The sequence below is a fragment of the Mixophyes fleayi genome, chromosome 2, assembly GCF_038048845.1.
Source record: "Mixophyes fleayi isolate aMixFle1 chromosome 2, aMixFle1.hap1, whole genome shotgun sequence".
Taxonomy (NCBI): domain Eukaryota; kingdom Metazoa; phylum Chordata; class Amphibia; order Anura; family Limnodynastidae; genus Mixophyes; species Mixophyes fleayi.
The window spans coordinates 26,513,250-26,536,767 of record NC_134403.1 but is presented as its reverse complement, the minus strand read 5'-3'; the positions used below and the strand labels follow the sequence as shown (position 1 = coordinate 26,536,767).

Below are 23,518 nucleotides of genomic sequence, written 5' to 3'. Positions count from 1 at the left end.
TTGCACGAATAGTGCTAAAAACTGTGCTAATACTCATCAATGTGTGTCGGTACACAATTTTAATTGCTGTTACATCATCATTTAAGAAAAAATGCATTGTAAACCTGTGAAAGCATTCGATAACCGCATCTGGTACATAAAATATATCAAAACTCAAGTGTGCATGTACCCCAAGATATGAAGGATTATGTACTCTAGGAAAACCAGACAGGATTAAATGGTAATTAAAGAAATGTACATTTTTCAGAGGGGTGGTCAAACCAGCTAGTTTATAGCCAACTGTGCCATCAGCAGTGCCAACGGTGTCTAATATTAGCAAGATCATTTATACCACAAACATGGTCTGGGGCATGCTGGGCAAATGGTGTAGATGTGGAGGAAGGGCCATGTCAAATTGAGGCAACTGGTCACCCTCACAAGACTTGTTTCCACAGCCCATCCTGCATCTCTTTCTGAGCAGAATGCTCTACCTCTCTGGCTGTGCTAGGTGTAGTACTCTCTGCATTGCATATACATTGTAGCTAGAGAGCAGCTTTAAGTCTGTCCCAGATCATCAAAAATAAACAGCTTGGCCTGATCATATAAAGAAATAACTGACATGCACAGAAGGAAACATTGCAGGAGGGTATGTATAAACCAATAAATTAAAGAGATCTGGGGGTAAATGTATCAAGCTGAGAGTTTTCCGGCGGGTTTGAAAAACCAATCAGATTCTAGCTATCATTTATTTAGTACATTCTACAAAATGATAGCTAGAATCTGATTGGTTGCTATAGGCAACATCTCCACTTTTCAAACCCGCCGGAAAACTCTCAGCTTGATACATTTACCCCCTGATGGTGGACATCCACATCTGCCAGTGTTTGGAAAATAACAAAAGCCATTAAAGTTCAACAAAATATATTTCATGATTTTATGATAACATGTCACTTCACCTTGTAAACTGGCAGCAGCTATGTTTGTAGGTGATATTGTCCATGGAGTCTTGTTATTGAACATCTGTTTTAAATATCCCTTTAATAATTGGCTGTGTTTAAATGTCCCATTGACAGTGGCTGCTGTTAACTGTTAAAAGGCAAAAGATATTCCAATGTTGATCACGAAGTCTGGTCATTTGCACGTGTCATGATTAAAGAGTCTTGGAAATTAGGTTGCACCCCCCTGCTTAGGCCATTTCTTGCAGCACTGGTATGTAAGTAGTAATTACCAAGAATAAGGATGAGGCTCGTTATAGCTGCACTCATCTTGTAGCACTTCCTCCAGAAAGGGCAGTGAGCCATATTACAAAACTACTTACTGCTGGTTATTTCTACTGTTGACTCTGGATCAGTGCTATTAAGGTTAACAAATATTTGCCACTTGAAATTACATTTAATAAAACTCAACAAAAAAAAAATTAGAAACATTTCAGGGTTCTTTAATGACCTTTTGGGAACAATTGGATGCCTTCATCGGAGAGATGCCATTATATGATTTGGGTAGGGCTTCTCTTTTTAAACAAGTGTTACAAGCTATAAAAAAAAATCTGACACAAAGCAGGAAATTGCTGGGGAGGGGGGGGGGGGCAGGTAAAGGCTCGGAGGGCCACATAGGCCCTAAAACCTCCTTTTGCCCATCTCTGCCTGTTTGGGGTCTGGTATTAAATAAGGTGGAGGGCATAATTCCAGAGCCTCTATCGGCCCATCTGTTGCTTTCTCATCAGGCAGTTTCTGGCTGTTGATGTTAAAAGTCCCAGTTCTGGTATTTATTACACTGGGACTGAGAGAATGTAGTTACTCCAGTATGATAACTATTGGTATTGGAACACTGGACATTAGCAAACATAACCTGAGACATGGGCCCTGAAACCCGATTTGAGTGATATTTTGCAACAACATCGCTCATCTCCACTGGCTACGCTCATGGAATATTGCCACGTTCTGATAAAAGAATAGTGAACTCACATCTTAGGGTAATAGGAGTAAATGATAATGTCTACACTCTGGGGTGGGGATAAGCTCAGGATCCTCCCTGAGGGATGGATTAAGCGGAAAATTAAAAGCTGAGGTTTGTGTGCGCAACTAGTTTGGACCTCACTAAGGGTTAACAGAACAAGGAAATTGGAAAGTTTGGGTACGGCCAATGTGAGTGTCATGAGGGGTAGGCTTAAGGGACAGGATATAAAGTAGCAGAAAGGAGTAATCTCTTGGATCCACTAAAAACTGTGGATGAGTACTCTGTGCATTGACTCCCTGTTTTCCTTATTTAATTTTGCTCCTTGTCCTCAATCTGTTTGTCTTTGTGGTTTTTTGTTGTTGTTGTGAATTCCCCCCTTTTCTCTCTTTCCTCTCCCCCCTCCCCGTCCGTTCTCTGTGCCGCGCGTCTTACTATCCCGTGTGCCACTACCTCCCCCCTTTTGTCCTAATTTTCCTTTTCCCTGGTGCCTTCCTCTTTTTGTGTAACATAGAGAGCACTAACGGCAATTCCATTTATGTGCCCCATGAAGGGCGAGCAGCAGTATTTTGCATCATGTGCCACGGCCCGCAGTGGAGGGACACCTTTCCGCCCAGCACGCTGCTTTCGGAAGTGACGGCCCCTTAGGTCCAGGTCGCGCTAGCTGGGAGGCGTGCGGATTCCTCTCGCTCCTGTGCTGTTTGATCTCTTGGTAGCGTGTCTATGTTTGATGACTCTGATAGTAACCGTTCTATCCCAACAGGTTTAACTGTGGCTCCAGAGATGTGCTCCGCGCATGATGGCAGTTTTCGGTCCGATATGGCCCTGGAAGGTCCGGCGTCCTACTGTGGCTCGGATGGAGAATCCGGGAGGATGGGTGAGCATGTTGTTGACGTCTTTGTCTGATGCCTTACCTGTTTTCTCTGATTGCCATAGTACTAGCGCTGATTCTGGGACCTGCCCGCGCAAGCTAGTGATGACGCTGCACAAATATTTTGTGGCTAAGGGAGGTTTCCGGGAGTGGAGGGCTTCCTAGTCAATCGGCAGGGGGAGCTGGATCACAGGGACAGAGATACTGCGCTGCGAAAACACAGCCATTTACAGTGGGATTTGTGCGTCGGTCAGGGAAAAGACATAAGGGTCGGTACTTGGATATGTTTACCTTTACAGAGAAGGCTAAGATGGCAGCGACTGTGGCACTGGCCAAGGGGGGCAAGGGTGAAGTCAATGTTAAAACATACCAAAACTGGTTAGCTGGTGCGTATCTCTGTGCAGCCTGTTACTTGGAGTCTCGCCCCGGGGATTATATGGACGTATTCAAGTACCTCCAGATGATACATTACATGTATGTGTCGTTCAGGCCCCTGGGTCGAATACGATGTGGAGTTCCGGGCCAAGTATGATGGTCATTCGAGCCTTATGCTCGGGTTTAAAGATATCGCGATATGGCTGAAAGTCACGCAGGACGGCGGGTCGGCAGCTGTTAGCGAGGGAGAAATGTTTCGCTTTCAATAATGGACGATGCGGGCATTCAGGTTCGTGTATACCTGCCTACCTGCGGGGAGTGTTTGTCACAGCCAAAGCTTGTGACAAACCCTCAAGAGGAGCTCGGCAACCCCTGGCACTTTGTAATGCCATTTCCCCCATTAACTTTACAAGCTTGGCCCGTTATCCCCAGCAGTCAAATGCTGCCTTTTTGGGTTCCGACTTTTTGCATGGGTTCCGTTTGCCTATTGAGGGGTCAGTAGACCTCTGTGTTCAAAAATTTGAAATCTGCCTTTGTATATCCAGGTGTTTTGGCAGAGAAATTTGGCTTTGGGGCGCATGTGTGTAGCCCCTTTCCAGGGCCTTCGTTGAGGGACCTGGTGGTAGCCGCGATTGGAGTAGTGCCCAAGAAGGCAGCGGGGAAGTTTAATTTGATTCAACACTTACTGTTTCCATGGGTGTCAGTTAATGATGCTATCCCGGTACGATTTTGCAGCGTGTCCTACCAGTCCTTTGAGTGTGCCCTGTATTTGGTGTGCAGTTTCGATAATGGGGATTTATTTGCAAAGGTGGATACGGTTGCCTGCGGATAAAGTCGTGAAATTACAAGCGCTTATCTCCGAGGTGATGGAGTCCCCTAAGATCCTGTTGAAGAAGGCAAAATCTATTTTGGGCCTGTTAAATTTCGCTTGTCTAGTGATCCTAATGTTTAGAAAATTTTGTGACAAGTTGGAGCTGGCAATCGTGGGATTTACATTCCTTCATTGTCGCACCACACTGTCGGCTGAGATTCGGGATGACCTGTGGGTTTGGGACATGTTCTTACGGGACTTCAATTGGGTGCGTGTATAGCTCGACCCCTCAATATCCACTGATTCACTGATGCGACAGATTCAGTCAAGTTTGGGCCTTTCTTGCCACATACTGTTGCATGGCACCTTGGCCCAGTGATTGGATTAGTTCCAGCTGGATGGCCAATCTAGTCTTCTTAGAACTCTTTCCCATCATTGTTGCAGGGAAACTTTGGACCCCAAAGTTCCAGCATAAGCGGGTTGTGTTGTGGTGGGACAACTTGGGCATGGTAATAGATAGCTTGCTGTGGTGGCTCATGTTGCGCTTCCTGTTGCATGTTGATATATTCAGTGCCCAGCACGTGCCGGGTGTGGAAAACAAGCAGGCCGATGCTCTGTCCAGGGGTACACATTTTGGTCTGTAGCGCCGGGGGCGGCTCTCACTGGTTATCCTTATCCTGCTTATGTCTGGCGGCTTGTGAAGCCGGAATAGAGGGCTTGGCTAAACCTTCTCTGGCTCCTGCCATGCTGTGTAAATACCGGTCAGCATGGCGGGAGTGGCTCGTTTTTCGGGATGCATCCCTGGAGGTTGTGGAGATTGGCGCAAATGGATGGTGAAGTTTGTGGGCCAGCTATACCACTGGTAGGTCAAAATCGGCAATATCCGCCGCTCTGGCGGGTATCTCCTTTTCTTCTCCTGATGTATGGTCAGGTCGAAGTGACTAGAAGTTTCCTGCGTGGCTGGGCGTAGTTGCGTCTTGCCATCCCTTATGGCAGGCAGCCGATTAGCCCTACGATCCTGGAGGACTTGATCAGGGCACTTTCTGGTGTGGTGCGTGATGGTTTTGAGTGCAGTTTATTTGGCGCTGCTTTTATCATGTTATTATTTGGTGCATTTTGGATGAGCAACCCAAGGTGGTAGTCTTGGGTTGGTCTGCTCCGTTGTTCAGAATGCTGGCTGAGAGAGTGGTCCTGGCTCCAGGGTCCGTCTCATGCAAGTTGCGTCACTCCAAGTCGGATGAGCTGGGTAGGGGCCGATAGGTTACTCCTTTGCCCAGCGCAGTTTCTCGGGTTTGCCTGGTGCGGGTTGTGACTGCAATTTGCGCAGCTGTGGCCAAGGGATGCGTTCCTGTGGCTGGTTAATCATGATGGATCTCCCTCACGCAGAACCAGTTCATGGTGATCTTTAAGCGCACACTTAGAGCTCTTGGTTTGGATTGCGCAGTTTGGCACACGTTCCTTTTGGATCGGTGCGACTGTGCCTGCGCTGTAGAGGGGGCTTCGGTGCTGTGCATACTGGAGTTAGGCAGGTGGAGGTCCGCAGCGTATAGTTGGTATGTGAGGCCTTCTCTTCTGTCTTGAACTTTGCTGCTGTTTTCTGCTCTCTTTCTGGGTTGACACAGGGCCTTTTTGCTTGCTGCTCTTGGGTGCAGGGATAAGAAGGGATTTTTCCTCTAAAGTAGGCCTGATTGACTGTTGGCAACACATGGTTTTGATGGTTTTTACTTTCGCCTCTGTCTCCTGTATTTTCCTTCGTTTTCTCCTCTGTTTCCCTTGCTTTGTTTTCTTCCCCATTCCCTTGCCTCTGTTCCCTGTTGGTTTGCAGGGAGTTTAACGTTGATTGTGCTTGCTTCCTTACAGTGCTTGGGACTCCGCTGCAGATCTGGATCATCGGCCACTCCTTTGTGCATTGGGCTGCTTTGCACCTGGCGGCTCGTGATACCGCTGTCTTTCCGCACCCTGTGGATGTGTCTTGGTTGGGGCAGCAGGGGTTGAGGTGGTCTGGATTTAAGGGCCTCCTGACCAGGGAAATTGCCAGGCGTGGGGTGCCCCATATCTTGGTTATCCACCTTGGGGGGGATGATTTTGGCCATTTGAAATCGGTAGAGTTGACCCGGAGAATTGAGTTAGACCTAGCGTGGGTACATGCCTCCTGGCCTAGTTTGCTCCTGTGCTGGTCCGACATAGTGCCCCGACAGGTGTGGCAGTCCTTTTCTGATGGGCGGGTAGTTGACCGTTCCCGCAAGAAAGTTAATTCTGTGGTGGCCCGGTTTATCCGATCGCTGGGTGGTATTCGGATTGAGCACCCCTTAATTAGATTCCAGAACCCCGGTCTCTACATGCCTGATGGGGTGCACTTGACAGAGGAAGGTTTGGGTCTCTTTATTGGGGAGATATATGGTAGTTTAGTTAGTGTTGTTAGTGAGTAATATGGTGGCAGGGCAAGGTTCAGGAGACGGTCAATATCTAGGTTGGTGGAGCGCACATTACTTCAAGTGAAGAATTTGGGACCCGTTCCCTTCGAGAGTCAGTTGAGGTACCAGTACCCTGGGGGACTGGTTTGTGGTGCGTTACAATTAGCCCAGAAGGGTTCAGGTTCTAGTATACCTGGGATTATTGTCCCCGTTTAATGACAAGGGTGCACTCCGGTAAAAATGGTGTATAAGTATTGATCTCCAGAGGGTAAGAGACCTGTGATGGGACATCCGGATTGTCATTGGACCTTTACCGATCTGCTTACAGTGTTCTCCTCCCACCATATAGCGTGTCTATTGTGTTAAATAAACAACTTTCTATGCCAGCAAGTTCGGTGTGGTGTTTTTTTATTTATATGATATTGTTAAGGATTACAGTAAGTGGTTTCTGATGGGTAACAAAGTATCTGATATATGTACAGATTTATATAAGGAGGTCTAACATGTGGAATTAGAGGTATAGGGTCTGTGTCCTTCATGAAAGTAAAGCAAAAAAAGAAGTACCTTTGTAAAAAGTTATGCAAAAGCATGTTGAATTGGAGGGGGAGGTAAATTTAAAATGTGGGGCAGATTTAGAGTTAGGGTAAGGTATGTCCTAGATCAACTTTACATTTAAGTGTAAAAATAATGCTATCAAGTATTTGTGTGCTACATGAAAAAACAGCCAGTTTTTAACTTATGTGGAAAATAATAAACTCATTTGCACCCCTTGCATTGTAACATGGTTTGTCCAGGTGGATATTAACTTCTTTTTTTGCCTTACTTTCCTTAATGAATCAGGCCCATAGTGTTATTTTTTATGGGGCAATAATGGTGTTACAGTATTCGGTGTGCTATTACTTATCTATCTCCCTCTGGATGAAGGTCTTGGGTCGTGGACTACCTGCAAACCTAATCTTGCTAGCTGTCCCTTTCTGCTAACCCGCAATTCGCTAATAGCGGGATATCCCTCTCTGCACATAGGCTCGATTTGCTGCTTGATAGCTGATCCTCTGCAAGGATTCTGTTAGAAGACTCTCCTGTGCCATGTTACACCCAGTAGCTTCTTTTATAGTTGTATAGTCTCGGCTGCTACACTCTGTCTATCATACTCTCTCTTTCCACTGCTGCTGTCACAAACACCTCAGACAACCAGCACCTCTTTCTGTGTGTTTTTTTTTTCTTCTTTCCGGTCTCTCCTCCCAGCTCAGACTCACTGCTATGGTTGACCTCTGCTGCACCCTGCATTTCCATGGCCACCTGCTGCCCTGGCTGCAAAAAGGAAAAAAACAGCCTTGCTATACCTTCCCCCTGGTGCTCTAGCACAGGACGATAGCAACTCAGTGCTGATACACCACCTAAAAAGCAAGGGTGAGTTAATACATTGTGTCTTCCTACAGGACCAGTCACATTCACACAAGGGTTGTACATATTGTAGTATGTTCCTCTTCCTTCAAACATGCCCTTATCTCCCCCATTCTTAAGAAACCTAACCTTGACCCCACCTCTCTAGCTAACTACCGCCCTATTTCACTTCTCCCCTTCGCCTCCAAACTACTTGAGAGGATTAAAATGCAGTAGATTTACTTAGTCCTCCATAAATCAGTGAATGCAATGTGGATAGTCTAGATTTTTAATAAACAGCATAAAATGTTTAAAATACATAAAACTCATAGATACATGCAGCTATAGGTTCTTACTTCAGATACAAGGAAACTCATACATTAGGTGCACCTATGTAGATTCATTAGTTCCCAATCTGTATCATTTATATATGGTCATAGACCAAAAGCGTTGAAAAAATTGTTCATATGGGCTCCCAAAAACTTCCAATCATACCCAAAATGTAATAAGCTCAGATTAGAAGTATACTGGATATACGCAGATTTAGTAAAGCTTTTATAGTCACATACTTATGATCCTCAGTACGGGTGTAGACTGTCCTTATCCAATTTAGTTGGTCTTCCGTGTGTTATCAAAGGAATATATCTTCACTCGATACATCGATTTAAAGGTTACAATAAAAACCACTATCCTCCGTAGTGTATAAAGTATGAGCTTACCCAGTCTTGAGCTCGCAGTCACTCGCTCCGTCCACGCTGACTATGCCGTTAAACAGCGTGTCGCTGGTGTGTTTCAAACGGAGTCCTCCCCTCGTTCTATAGACCAGGATCCTGGTTCCTACACATATACATATATGCCAACCGCTCCTCTGTTTCCACTCCTGATTCATGCTCACCCCCTTCCCCCCTCCTCGTTGGGGACCCTCAGGGCTCTGTTCTCAGCCCTCTTTTCTCACTCTACACCACCTCCCTGGGTGATCTCATCTCTTCCTTTGGTCTCCAGTATCACCTCTATGTTGATGACATTCAACTCTACACCTCCTCTTGACCTCCACCCCCCCCCCCTCCTCTCTCATGTTACTGACTGCCTCTCCACTATCTCCTGGATGTCTTCACGTTTTCTCAAAATCAACATTGCGAAAACTGAACTCATTGTTTTCCCTCCTTCTAAATCTTCTACTCACCGTGAACTTTCCATCACCGTTAACAACACTACCATCTCTGCTGTTCCCCAACTCCGCTGCCTGGGTGTCACCCTGGACTCCTTCCTCTCCTTTGCCCCCCACATTCAATCTCTTGCCCACTCCTGTCGCTTCCAACTACGGAACATTGCCCGCATTCGGCCCTTCCTCTCTCAGGAGGCTGCTAAAACCATCATCCATGCTCTCAATATTTCCTGTCTCGATTACTGCAACCTTCGCCTCACCGGCCTCCCCCACTCCCATCTCGCCCCTCTACGCTCTGTACTTAACACCGCTGCGAGACTTATCTTTCTCTCACGCCGCTCTTCCTCTGCCTCCCCTCTCATCCTTGCCCTCCACTGGCTCCCTTTCCCCTTCAGAATCCTCTTTAAACTCCTCACTGTCACCTACAAGGCACTCTCCCACTCCACTGCCCCTTATATCTCTAATCTCCTCTCCATCCACACTACTGCCCGTTCCCTGCGTTCGGACAATGACCGTCGCCTTTCCTCTGCACTGATCACCTCATCCCATGCCAGAGTTCAAGACTTCTCCCGTGCTGCCCCCCTTCACTGGAACAACCTCCCTCCCTCTATTCGCCTGTCCCCTAATCTTGGCTCCTTCAAGCGGGCTCTCAAAACCCATCTGTTCCTTAAGGCCTTCCAACCATCCACTTAACCTTATCGTTCTCATCACCTTCCACTTTCCTGTCTACTCTTGTATTTGAACCCCTCTACTGACTCCCCATGTGCCTGCTGTCCGTCTTCCCTCCCCTTAGTATGTTGGCTCTTATGAGCAGGGCCCTCTTCCCTTCTGTCTCAATACCATTTCTTCTCCTCCTACACCACTCTATTTGCTTTGCTTGGAGATATTGAAGTCTTGGCTATACTTGTTCTACTCTACTGTCATACCGTTGTATACTGTCTGTACTGTATTTTGTACGGCACTGCGGACACCTTGTGGCGCCATATAAATAAAGAATAATAATAATAAAGTATGGCCAAGGATATACTAAATGAGGGAGGATTACTTTTGGTACCTCAACACTTTTACCTAGGGGCACGTAGGTAAGTATCATGGGCGGTCTAATGTAACTTCTGGGTTTGTACAGACTTCAGGAACCCCTTCATCTCCCTCTGGTGATTCTGGCTGGACCCTCTCTGGCATAACCATAGGTTACACGTGCCTTGGATCTTCTATAACCTGAAATTCTTCCACCACAGCTTCAGGAATGGATTGTTCCTCTTGAACTGCTAGTTCTTTTCTCCTGGTGCTTCTAGCAGTGTGAAACAGAATCTCTTGGCCTAGAAGCAATAAATGCTGATGATAAGTTTTAATGGGTCCAGATGCCCCTTCTGGTCTCACTTGATGACATGAAATTCCATCCAACTTCTTCACTAGCACATGGAGGTCATCTTTTCACCTGTTGGCCAATTTATGTTTCGCAGGTATGCCTAGGTGGCGGCTGAGCACTCTGTCACCTGACTAGAATATAAGTTCCCTAACTCGCCAGTCATAATGGGACTTGATCCTTTGCCCCAACTTCCTTGCTGACTGCTCAGCCAGTCTATATGCCTCCTTTAACTCCTCCTTCAGCCTGGTTATGTATTGAAACCTTGAGGGCTCTGAAGTATCTTCTTGTGAGACCCCAAACCAGTTATCTATGGATAATCTTACCTCCCTCCCGAACATCAGAGCATACGGAGAAAACCTTGTAGTCTCTTTCTTTGTGCAATTGTAGGCATGCACCAAGTGGGATATGTGCCTGCTCCATTATGCCTTTTTTTGCTAGGGTTCATGTTGCCCAACATATTGAGGGCTCTGTTAAACCTTTCTGGGTGTGGATCCCCTTGTGCATGGAAAGGAGTCATCCTTGACTTCTTGATCCCACAGATCTCACACAACTCCTTGATCGAGCAAAGTCTCTACTTTGGTCAGAGTGGATCCATGCTGGTAGTCCATAGTGCATGAAGAACTTCTCCCACAATACCTTGGTGACTGTACATGTTCTTTCGTGGTGTAGGCTTGGGCATAACAAGTGTAATGGTCAGAATATCAATGCAAACTAGCTCCAATGGCCCACTACTAGCAATATCCACAAGGGGAGCAGATCTGTTGGGCAGTGTTTCTCAATATACATATGCCACTGGTCCTGCAATATCTTTAGATGTCTGTCTCCATCCTCTGCCAGTAGAACCTGTTTTCAATGAGCTCGGCAGTCTTCTCCACGCCTAGATGACCATGTTCGTCGTGCAGAACCTTAAAGGTCATAGCTTGATGCTTTTTGGCCAAAACCAACTGCACTCAGGAACTTCCAACCTTCCCTTGGAACTCTCGATAGTGTAGTTCCCTCCTCACCACTAGGCTGTCCCTCTGTCGAAACAACAGAGCAGTCTCATCACCCTTCACTCCACGGTTCAGTAACTTATGTTTGTACCTCAAATGCCACTGCATCGGTCTAATGTCTGGAACCTTCTGTTGTTGCACCTTCAGCTGGGCAAAGCTTATCTGTTGGATGTCTCCCATCTACAGATTGGTCATCCAACAATAGGTTGGCGATAAATCCTTCTCAATGCCCCCCAGAGAACTGATGCTCTTCCTCACAGGGGAAACGGTCACTCGCCCTTAATGGAACATCCCTTCACCTCAGGAGCAGGGACTTCTGAAGGACCAAACCTTCCTTCCTTCCTTCTACATGGTGCTACAAGGCTCAATTTAATGACCCCTGTAGTGGAGTAATAAGCCCCATATTGAAGAGAGCCCTGTAGAGAGAGGGCAGTGTCAGGGAGATCCCCACCTTCAGGGGTACCCCAAAAAGAGGCACCAATGTGGATAGGTGCATGACATTTTGGCACAGTGACAAGTGTGCACAAGATGCGGAGAGTCCACAACAGCCTTAAGGAGGAGAGCCTTTGGGTGACAGTGCCTGGGAGTTGAGACATGAATGTTGAGTGAAACCCTTGGAAGGGGTGAGTGTGATTGGCTGAAGCTACATATACTGTGAGAGAAGACCCTGTGTAGAGACCCCTTAAAAAGGCCCCCACAATGTGGAGGGGGGGGGGGTCACTGCAACTAGGCAGTCAGCTACTTTGGTAAAAAGGAGTCCCCACAGTGAGATGTAGATGGAGCCCTGTGGTATGATAACTGTAACTATGAGTGAGGCAGAGTCACTGGCTATTGGGGTGTATTGAAGAGTTCTGCCTGAGTAACCATTCCTGAGATTACACAGAACTTCCGCGTGGTTCCCAAGCATGGAAAGGTCCCTGGATATTGGGATGACACCTGAATGTGGCAGTGTGAGATGCAGCAGTGGGGGTGCAGTAAGAGGTTTCCTGTGAGGGATGGGGTGCACTGTGGTAAGGTGAAACAATCAAATGTACACAATGCATCCCTGGATAGTGGGATGTCAGGTAATCCTTGTTGGAGCATGAGTATGAACCTCTGAAGTATGGCCATTGTGTGCTGACACCTATCAGAGAGAGACAAGTATTCTGATTGTGTGGAACTACTGCACCCAGCAACAACGGGTATACAGTTGTGTAATTATATTTAATGGACTTAAACAAGTATACTGCAGGTGCAGTACAGTAATAGAGCTTAACATCTGCTGAAGTTTATGTGTTGGAGGCGCTTGAAGAAGTTGTGCTTATTGTCAGGAACCCCTCCAACCAGTACACACCACCCGGAGTCTACTCTGACAGTCAGGTGTTCACTGGAGCCCCTAGTGGTGGGGACAGACTTGGCTGCAGACTACAGAGGGTCGTGTGATCTGTACCAGCTGCGGGGAACCCAGGAGCAGACGGTAATGGCAGACAGCAAATCCAAAGAACAGGCCGAGGTCAGGGGTCACTTGCTAGGAAGAATCATCAGGAAACACGCCAAGGGTCTAGGTCACAAGCAAATCAGCAGAAACGGAGATATCATATAAGCCAAAAGGTCAAGGGCACAGGCAAAAGACATCCAGGAAAAAGGCAGGGGTCATACACGGCAGGCAACAATCCAAAGGCTTAACACCAGGAGTACAGCAGCAGGCAGCAACAGGAATCTGGAAGCTATAACCGGCAGGGAGGCTAAGCCCTCCCTGCCTTATATAGAGGAAACAACCAATGAGAGCCTAGCTCTATAATTGCACCCAGACTGTGCCACTAATAATAATTAGGTTAATTAATTAGCCCACAGGCTATTCGCAAATCGCGCACGCGCCCGGCTACCCCACAGTGCCGGGACGCGGCGCTGAACCACTCAGCGTCCGACCGTTGCCCCGGAGTGACGTCCCGGTCGCCATAGCGATGGCCGGGACGGAGGTAGAGTCGCGGCTGCTGGGCACCGCAGCGGCTCGTAACACTTATAAACATATTTGCAGGTGAAGGCGTTGGAAAATAAAAACTGTTTATTTTTCCTATGAGATGATCTGGTGCCTAAGATTTATTTGACCACTAGTGACCACTCCATGTGTATTGTATTCAGGGTACCCTGTGGTTACAGATGCCACACCCAGGCCATAGCCGGAGCAGAAGAGGAGGCGACAGTGAATGAGGAAACATGCAACAGTATATTCTTGGAGAGCTACAGGTTGGCCAGGCCTGATATGGTGCAATATACAGCAGCTCGACTCTGGAGCCATTAATATGTGTACTGTGTTATTTTAAATGTTCTTTCCCTGAGAACAGAGAGGAAGTTTCTGAGGAAGTTGTCCTCTGGCAATGAAACGCATTAGACCTTTGTGCTACATCGCTGTTTGAAAAGCATCCGTCACTGTCACAAACACCCCAGCCTGTCTCAGCTACAGTAATCCGAACAGCTGGTCATGACTGGTGTTAACCAATGATTACACCTTATCTGCTGCCACAAAGAATTTATTATGGTGTCCTTACGTTCACCAGAACCACTTATTAATTTTTCACAAATAAATCACATACACATGTAGCATGAGCCTCCAAGGGCTTCATAAATTCACAAAGAATCACGGAGAACACACTAGATTAAATTTATTTAATCTGAAATATGTTTCCAATGCCTATTTACAAAAATTAATAACAGACATACAATATGTTGCACAAATGAGTTTCAGAAAATAAAATAGGAAATAAAAACCAGAGTACCATCTTACAAGTTCACGAATTGGCGTGTGAGGAGTACATATTGAGAAGAATGGCACATTTCAGTCGTGATAGACCCTCTCAAAGAAATGAACACTGTATTACTGATACAAGGGATTTTTAAACCATTTCTTGTTTGCTCTTCACCCCCCACCTTAGGAATTTTATTTTCACCTAGGTTATATGGATGCCCAAAATGACACAGGGCTTTCGAAGTAAATTATGAATGTCCTGAGACCTGGCATTTTCAGAGGACCCGAGTTTTCACCTCTGCTCGTTCGGCCTGGCTAAGTCTAACTCCTCTGTGTCACGGGCACTAGGAGTCTTTACCCAGGGATCACCAGGTGGTAGGCTTACCAGAGCAATGTAGATGGTAATAGGGTACTCTGGTAGCTGGGTGATCACGGAACAGGAAACAGCAGATGATGAGATGCTCAGGAAAGTCTATGACTAGCAGCACTGGTAATATGGAGGTAATAGTACACGAGGAACTGTAGGACAAGGACACGTGAAGGTAGTCAGTGGTCTGCGATAGCAAGTTGTACCACTGCTATAGTGAGGAGGAATGTCCAACAGAAACGAGGAGGTGATGAGAGTCAGCGGTCTGCGGATAGCAAGTGATACCGCTGTCTGAGTGAAGGAATGGAATCCAAGTGGAGGTATCCGAGGAGTCAGTGGTCTGCGATAGCAAGTTGTACCACTGCTATGTGAGAGGATACTGGAACAGGTGATACTGGAAACAGGGATCAGTGGTCTGCTACTAGCAAGTTGTACCACTGAATATATATGTGAGGAGGTGCACGGGGAGAGACTGCAACACAGGATATACACAGGCACCTTATACACGATCCACAGTAACATGCACAATATATATATAAATGACTGAACAGGTCTGCAAATATAGAAAGTCTCTTGAAGTAGTCCAGCACAAGTTAACACAGTCAATGATGGCAATAGACTCAGCGGATAGCAGACTCCAGAGGAGAACCAACACAGTCCAGCAAGATATGCAATACACCAGCACAGTCAATGAGAAGTATGCATACCGTGGTTCAGAAGCAGGCAGTCAGATACCTGAGCGGCAGGAGGCCGGCTGGATGAAAAGTCCCAGGATAGATGAGGCAGCGGTCTAGTAGGTGCAGCGCACAGATAAGTAGACCAACAGGGACACGAATCCACAGGAATCAGTAACACGTGGAACTGGACTCAAGGAGGACCCAGGAGAGTGGAGATGATCCAGCAGAGGAGTAGTTGATGAGATATAAATCCAATGCTGACAGGAAGGTAGACCAGCGGGACACGTGAAGGCGTGGAGAGCGGGTCAGCAGTAGATGGGTGATAGCGCGGTCAGCAGCAGCAGGGCTCTGCGGTACACGGAGGTAACCAGTAGCAACCAATAGGTGTCAGTAGCGATGGAACACGGGAGAGCAGAGTAGACCAGGAGCTGTTGATCACGGAGAGTAGCGAATGGCAATGAGAGCAGCAGTCTCGAGGAAACACAGGAGAGCTGAGAAGAGACTGCAGTGCACAGGGGCAGCGGATAGGAATCAGCTAACTTGTCACGATGATGAACACAGGCGAGTTGTAGGCTGGAGGCTGTAGTGCACGGAAGCAGCGGATAGACATCAGCTAACAGTCACGATGATGAACACAGGCGAGTTGTAGGCTGGAGGCTGTAGTGCACGGAAGCAGCGGATAGACATCAGCTAACAGTCACGATGATGAACACAGGCGAGTTGTAGGCTGGAGGCTGTAGTGCACGGAGGCAGCGGATAGGAATCAGCTCACGGACTTGATGAGGAACAGGTGAGTGGATGTAAAGTAAAGGTTGGAGTGCACGGAGGCAGCGGGTAGGAACCAGCAAACAGTCACAGTGAAATATAATAGCGTGATGTGGATTAGAGGACTGTAGTGCACGGAGGCAGCGGATAGGAATCAGCAAACAGTCACAATGATATGTAATAGCGTTGAAGTGGTTTGGAAGACTGTAGTGCACGGAGGCAGCGGATAGGAATCAGCAAACAGTCACGATGATACAGATGATGGTAGAAGTGGTATGGGAACCACAGTAGTAGAAGTGGTTTGGAAACCACAGAGGTAGAAGTGGTTTGGAAACCACAGGAATCAGCAGCGCTGAAAACACGAGGAATACAGGAACACCTTCAGAGACTCATAGGAAATGAGACTCCAAGATCAGGCAACGTGGTGTTGACCACAGGTGCTTAATATAGGGAGTGTTGCCTGATCTGCCAATTGAGTTAAAGGGACATACACTGAAGTATAGGAAAGGGTTGCGCATGCGCAGACCCTCAGGATGGAGGACGGCCACGGTTCCTAAATGTCCGGGAAGAGGCACTCACAGTACGGTGAGTGACAGTACCCCCCCTTTTAAAGGTGGGCACAGAACGCCTGGAACCGGGCTTGTCCGGATTTTTGGAGTAGAACTTCTTCAAAAGGGCAGGAGCATTAAGATCTTCAGCTTTGATCCAAGAGCGCTCCTCAGGACCAAAGCCCTTCCAATGAACGAGGAAACGGAGGACTCCTCGCGAAATTTTTGCGTCTAGTACCTCAGTAATCTCAAAATCCTCCTCCTGATGAACTTGAACTGGCTGCGGAGCTGAGGGAGGATTTGAGAAACGGTTGATAATAAGAGGTTTGAGTAAAGACACATGGAAGGCATTAGAAATCCGAAGATTCTTAGGAAGAAGAAGTTTCACACATACTGGATTGATTACTTGAATGATCCTATATGGACCAATAAAACGAGGGGCGAATTTCATAGATGGAACCTTCAAACAAATGTTTTTAGTAGATAACCAGACACGATCTCCAATTTTTAGTGGTGGAATAGCCCGCCTCTTCTTATCTGCGAAAGATTTATATTTGATAGATGTCTTCTTTAAACAGGTTTTGACCTGAGACCAGATATTTTTAAAGGTCTGACAAGCAGTCTCCACCGCAGGAACTTGGGTGGGCGGGAGGGCAGGAAATTCCGGAAAAGACGGATGGTGACCGTAGACCACAAAGAATGGAGTTTTGGATGATGACTCATGGTACATGTTGTTATGGGCGAATTCAGCCCAAGGAAGCAACTCTACCCAGTTGTCTTGATTAGCTGAAGAGAACATCCTTATAAAAGTCTCAAGATCTTGATTGACACGTTCAGTTTGTCCGTTAGATTGCGGATGGTAAGAAGATGAGAGTGCTAATCGTATGCCCAAGGTTTTACAAAGGGCTCGCCAGAATCTGGAAACGAATTGTACTCCTCTATCCGACACAATCTCAGAAGGACATCCATGGATACGGAAGATCTCTTTAATGAAATGTTCAGCCAGAGTAGATGAGGAAGGCAAACCAGATAGAGGAATGAAATGAGCCATCTTCGAAAATCTGTCCACCACCACCCAAATAGTGTTATGATTCTTACTAGGTGGTAAGTCAGTAACGAAATCCATACTAATATGGGTCCACGGTTTGGACGGAATGGGTAGTGGTCGCAGCAACCCTGCTGGAGTTCTGCGGGAGGATTTGAACTGGGAACATAGCTCACAGGAAGCAATGAACTCTTTGACGTCTCTCCTCATTGAGGGCCACCAGTAACTTCGAGAGAGAATCTCAAAGGTCTTGTGTTCACCGGCGTGTCCAGAAAAACGAGAGGCATGGAACCACGAAAGGATTTTCCTCCTTAGAGTAGGTGGCACGAGGGTCTTCCCAAATGGTAGCGTTTTGGTGGATGAAGCAGCCAGTGAGATACATTTGGGGTCTAGAATGGTATGGTTGGAAACCTCTTCTATATCAGAGGACGTCACAAAAGCTCTAGATAAAGCGTCAGCTTTTTTGTTCTTGGCAGCTGGTTTGAAGGTTATTATTAATTCAAAACGGGAAAAGAAAAGAGACCATCTTGCTTGACGAGGGTTCAAGCATTGGGCAGACTGGAGATATGACAAGTTCTTATGATCCGTGAAGATCGTCACCGGATGGCGAGCTCCCTCCAATAAGTATCTCCATTCCTCTAATGCAGCTTTGATAGCTAGTAACTCCTTGTCCCCGATAGTATAATTCTTCTCTGCGGGCAGGAGGCCCCGAGAATAGAAGGCACAAGGATGGAATTTTTGCTGTTCCGAGCGTTGAGAGAGAATAGCTCCTAAGCCCACATTAGAGGCATCTACTTCCAGGAAGAAGGGGAGTGTCACATCAGGCTGTCGAAGGATTGGAGCCGAAGAGAAGGACTCTTTTAGTGTTTGAAAGGCTTGAAGAGCCTCAGGTGACCATTGCTTAGGATTAGCCCCCTTCCTAGTCAGGGCCACAATAGGAGATGCAATGGAAGAAAAGTCTTGAATGAAGCGTCTATAGTAATTGGCAAAACCTAAAAAACGCTGGATAGCACGAAGAGTAGTTGGCTGGGGCCAATGTAGTACAGCATTCACCTTGTCTGGATCCATCTTCAGGCCAACTCCGGAAACTATATACCCCAAGAATGGAATCTGGGGTAATTCGAATGAACATTTTTCTAATTTACAAAACAATGAATTTTTCCGTAGCCTGGAAAGGACTTCTGCCACATGTTGGTGGTGAGAAGGCAGGTCCTGTGAAAAGATCAATATGTCGTCCAGGTAGACGACGACACATACATATAATAAGTCCCGGAAGATCTCATTGATGAAACCTTGAAAAACAGCGGGGGCATTACACAGCCCGAAAGGCATTACCAGATATTTGTAATGCCCGTCTCTGGTGTTAAACGCTGTCTTCCATTCGTCACCGGAACGGATTCTGATTAAATTGTAGGCACCACGAAGATCCAACTTAGTAAAGATACGGGCTCCCTTGATGCGATCGAATAGCTCAGTGATCAGCGGAATGGGATACCGATTCTTGATAGTAATGGCATTGAGTCCACGAAAATCTATGCAAGGGCGTAAAGATCCATCCTTTTTAACGAAGAAGAACCCAGCTCCAGCGGGAGAGGTGGAAGGTTGAATAAACCCACGCTGGAGGTTCTCCTGTATATACTCAGATGTAGCTTGAGTTTCAGGTAACGAGAGTGGATAGACCCGGCCCCTGGGGGGAGTCTTGCCAGGTAGAAGATCGATCGGACAATCCCAAGAACGATGAGGAGGAAGACGTTCAGACTGAGCTTTATCAAAAACATCAGTAAATGAAGCATATTGAGGAGGGAGTCCCGGTGAGGTAGATGAGATGGAAGATTGCTGTACTTTGAGAGGAATGACTTGGGAAAGGCAACGATGGTGACATTCAGACCCCCAAGACGTGACTTGAGGGGTGCGCCAGTCAATCTGGGGAGAGTGACACTGAAGCCATGGAAGGCCTAAGACAATTGGACTAGTCGTAACAGGAAGGGTTAAAAACGATATTTCTTCATGATGCAGAGCACCAATCAGAAGGGTTACTGGAGACGTACTCTGGGTGATGAGACCGTTGATGAGACGTGATCCATCTATAGCCGTCACAGTAATGGGTGTTTTTAAGGTAATCACTGGTAGGGACCATTGATTTACTAATGATTTGGAAATAAAATTTCCTGCTGCTCCGGAATCAATCAATGCCTGTGACTCAAAGGTTTTGGTAGCACAGGAAATTGTAACATCAAAGGCGCAGACTTTAGATTTCATGGAAGATGGAGAGGACTCCAGGAACCCTAACTTCACCTCTCCAGAACTAGTTAGGGCCTGGCATTTCCCGATCTCTTAGGGCAAGAGCTGAGCATATGAGTGGAATCAGCACAATAGATACAGAGTCTATTCTTTACTCTTCGTTTCCTCTCCTCTGAAGATAATTTGGAACGTCCTATCTCCATGGGAATCACAGAGGGTGAAACTGGACGAAATTGAGGGTTAGAACGAAGAGGTGCTTTAGCAGAAGTTGTTTTCTCAGCCTCTCTTTCACGAAATCTCATATCAACACGATGGCAAAGAGAGATCAGATCTTCAAGTGACGAAGGAAGCTCCTGGGTAGTCAGTGCATCTTTAATTTTATCGGAGAACCCCTGCCAGAAGGCGGCAACTAGGGCTTCAGTGTTCCACTGAAGTTCAGAGGCTAAGATCCTAAATTGAATGACGTACTGTCCTACTGTATGAGATCCTTGTCGCAGACGGAGGATGCTGGAAGCAGCGGAGGTCACACGACCTGGTTCATCGAACACACTTCGGAATGTAGAAATGAATTTGGCACTATCTTGCAATATTGGGTCGTTTCTTTCCCACAGAGGGGAGGCCCAAGCCAGGGCTTGTCCAGAAAACAAAGAGATAAGATAGGCCACTCTGGAACGATGGGTAGAAAAATTTTGAGGTTGGAGCTCAAAATGGACTGAACATTGGTTAAGGAAACCCCTACAAGTTTTGGGGTCCCCATCGTACTTTGACGGAGTAGGCAGGTGAAGCGTAGAAGCTGTATACACCTGGGATGGCACTGGGGAAACGGAGGAAAGCACAGGAGCCTCAGTAGTAGCTGTCACAGTCTGTCCAGATGTTCCTTGGGAGGTTAACGATTGATAACACTGAAGTAACAGCTGTTGGCGGGCATCCTGTTGCTCCACACGGCTGACCAGATGCTGCAGCATCTCTTTGGCGGTAGGTTCCGTATCTGGGTCTGTCATGGCCTGATCTTACTGTCACGGGCACTAGGAGTCTTTACCCAGGGATCACCAGGTGGTAGGCTTACCAGAGCAATGTAGATGGTAATAGGGTACTCTGGTAGCTGGGTGATCACGGAACAGGAAACAGCAGATGATGAGATGCTCAGGAAAGTCTATGACTAGCAGCACTGGTAATATGGAGGTAATAGTACACGAGGAACTGTAGGACAAGGACACGTGAAGGTAGTCAGTGGTCTGCGATAGCAAGTTGTACCACTGCTATAGTGAGGAGGAATGTCCAACAGAAACGAGGAGGTGATGAGAGTCAGCGGTCTGCGGATAGCAAGTGATACCGCTGTCTGAGTGAAGGAATGGAATCCAAGTGGAGGTATCCGGGGAGTCAGTGGTCTGCGATAGCAAGTTGTACCACTGCTATGTGAGAGGATACTGGAACAGGTGATACTGGAAACAGGGATCAGTGGTCTGCTACTAGCAAGTTGTACCACTGAATATATATGTGAGGAGGTGCACGGGGAGAGACTGCAACACAGGATATACACAGGCACCTTATACACGATCCACAGTAACATGCACAATATATATATAAATGACTGAACAGGTCTGCAAATATAGAAAGTCTCTTGAAGTAGTCCAGCACAAGTTAACACAGTCAATGATGGCAATAGACTCAGCGGATAGCAGACTCCAGAGGAGAACCAACACAGTCCAGCAAGATATGCAATACACCAGCACAGTCAATGAGTAGTATGCATACCGTGGTTCAGAAGCAGGCAGTCAGATAGGAGTGCAGCGATACCTGAGCGGCAGGAGGCCGGCTGGATGAAAAGTCCCAGGATAGATGAGGCAGCGGTCTAGTAGGTGCAGCGCACAGATAAGTAGACCAACAGGGACACGAATCCACAGGAATCAGTAACACGTGGAACTGGACTCAAGGAGGACCCAGGAGAGTGGAGATGATCCAGCAGAGGAGTAGTTGATGAGATATAAATCCAATGCTGACAGGAGGGTAGACCAGCGGGACACGTGAAGGCGTGGAGAGCGGGTCAGCAGTAGATGGGTGATAGCGCGGTCAGCAGCAGCAGGGCTCTGCGGTACACGGAGGTAACCAGTAGCAACCAATAGGTGTCAGTAGCGATGGAACACGGGAGAGCAGAGTAGACCAGGAGCTGTTGATCACGGAGAGCAGCGAATGGCAATGAGAGCAGCAGTCTCGAGGAAACACAGGAGAGCTGAGAAGAGACTGCAGTGCACAGGGGCAGCGGATAGGAATCAGCTAACTTGTCACGATGATGAACACAGGCGAGTTGTAGGCTGGAGGCTGTAGTGCACGGAAGCAGCGGATAGACATCAGCTAACAGTCACGATGATGAACACAGGCGAGTTGTAGGCTGGAGGCTGTAGTGCACGGAGGCAGCGGATAGGAATCAGCTCACGGACTTGATGAGGAACAGGTGAGTGGATGTAAAGTAAAGGTTGGAGTGCACGGAGGCAGCGGGTAGGAACCAGCAAACAGTCACAGTGAAATATAATAGCGTGATGTGGATTAGAGGACTGTAGTGCACGGAGGCAGCGGATAGGAATCAGCAAACAGTCACAATGATATGTAATAGCGTTGAAGTGGTTTGGAAGACTGTAGTGCACGGAGGCAGCGGATAGGAATCAGCAAACAGTCACGATGATACAGTTGATGGTAGAAGTGGTATGGGAACCACAGTAGTAGAAGTGGTTTGGAAACCACAGAGGTAGAAGTGGTTTGGAAACCACAGGAATCAGCAGCGCTGAAAACACGAGGAATACAGGAACACCTTCAGAGACTCATAGGAAATGAGACTCCAAGATCAGGCAACGTGGTGTTGACCACAGGTGCTTAATATAGGGAGTGTTGCCTGATCTGCCAATTGAGTTAAAGGGACATACACTGAAGTATAGGAAAGGGCTGCGCATGCGCAGACCCTCAGGATGGAGGACGGCCACGGTTCCTAAATGTCCGGGAAGAGGCACTCACAGTACGGTGAGTGACACTCTGCATACACAAACTACTTAGAGATCTTATCTGCCTCTGGGCCTGGCTACTTTCAAAATACCATTGACACTTGCCTAGGTCAGACTCAGGTCAGTTAACAAAATACACTTTGAAAGGTTACATAAAATATTCACAGTGTTATACCTAAATTCAACAGAAAATAACAATCAGCTGCTGTGTGCTTTCCATTTCATCAGAAAAGAGCCAGACTGTTCCACATCAACCCTTGCCTATCTGGATCAGAGTTCTGCTATTTACAGTCTAGATGCTCATTACCTGTTGCTGTGTGCTGTCCACTATATAAGGCAAGTGCCAGACATTAACCCTTGCCTGTTTGGCTCAGAGTTCTGCTAATATATACTGTGTTCTGTCCTCAGAAAGTGGGCTGCTAAAGGTAAACATCTTGCAAATCGGTTCTAGTAGTTGAGTTCAAGCTACTCTGCCCTCAACACCAATGCATTGATTGTAGCAGCAGACCAGCCACATATGTATTGTGCCAGCAGGGCATCCACATATTTTTTATACCAGCAATGCATCCACACAATGCTTACACAATCAGTGGCCCTACATGTGGATAATGCCATGAGGGCCACCTACATGTTGATTATACCCAACAATTTTCCCACACACGATATCAGCTGCATCCACCGCATATTGATTATATGAGTAGTGATACCTCATCAGCAATACTTCCTGCCTGGTGGTCTAGTGCAGGAAGGACACACGTCACTGTTGACACAATGCAGGGTCCCTGGTTTCTATTTCAGTCTATTAATGGTAGTACATTATTTCTTTGCTGCTCCTCAGTGTCCAA

The 23,518-nt window shown here is 47.0% G+C and overlaps 1 protein-coding gene across 1 annotated transcript in view; it reads left to right on the top strand.

Moving 5' to 3' along the window:
- Positions 1 to 6,793, top strand: part of LOC142140804 (uncharacterized) — a 33,476-nt gene extending 26,683 nt beyond the window's left edge. Inside the window, exons 4-5 of the mRNA XM_075198717.1 lie at positions 2,696 to 2,809; positions 5,850 to 6,793. Of these exons, the coding sequence (XP_075054818.1) occupies positions 2,696 to 2,809; positions 5,850 to 6,418 (683 nt within the window). The 3' untranslated portion in view covers positions 6,419 to 6,793. The remainder of the gene's footprint in view (positions 1 to 2,695; positions 2,810 to 5,849) is intronic.
- Positions 6,794 to 23,518: the final 16,725 nt, after the last annotated feature.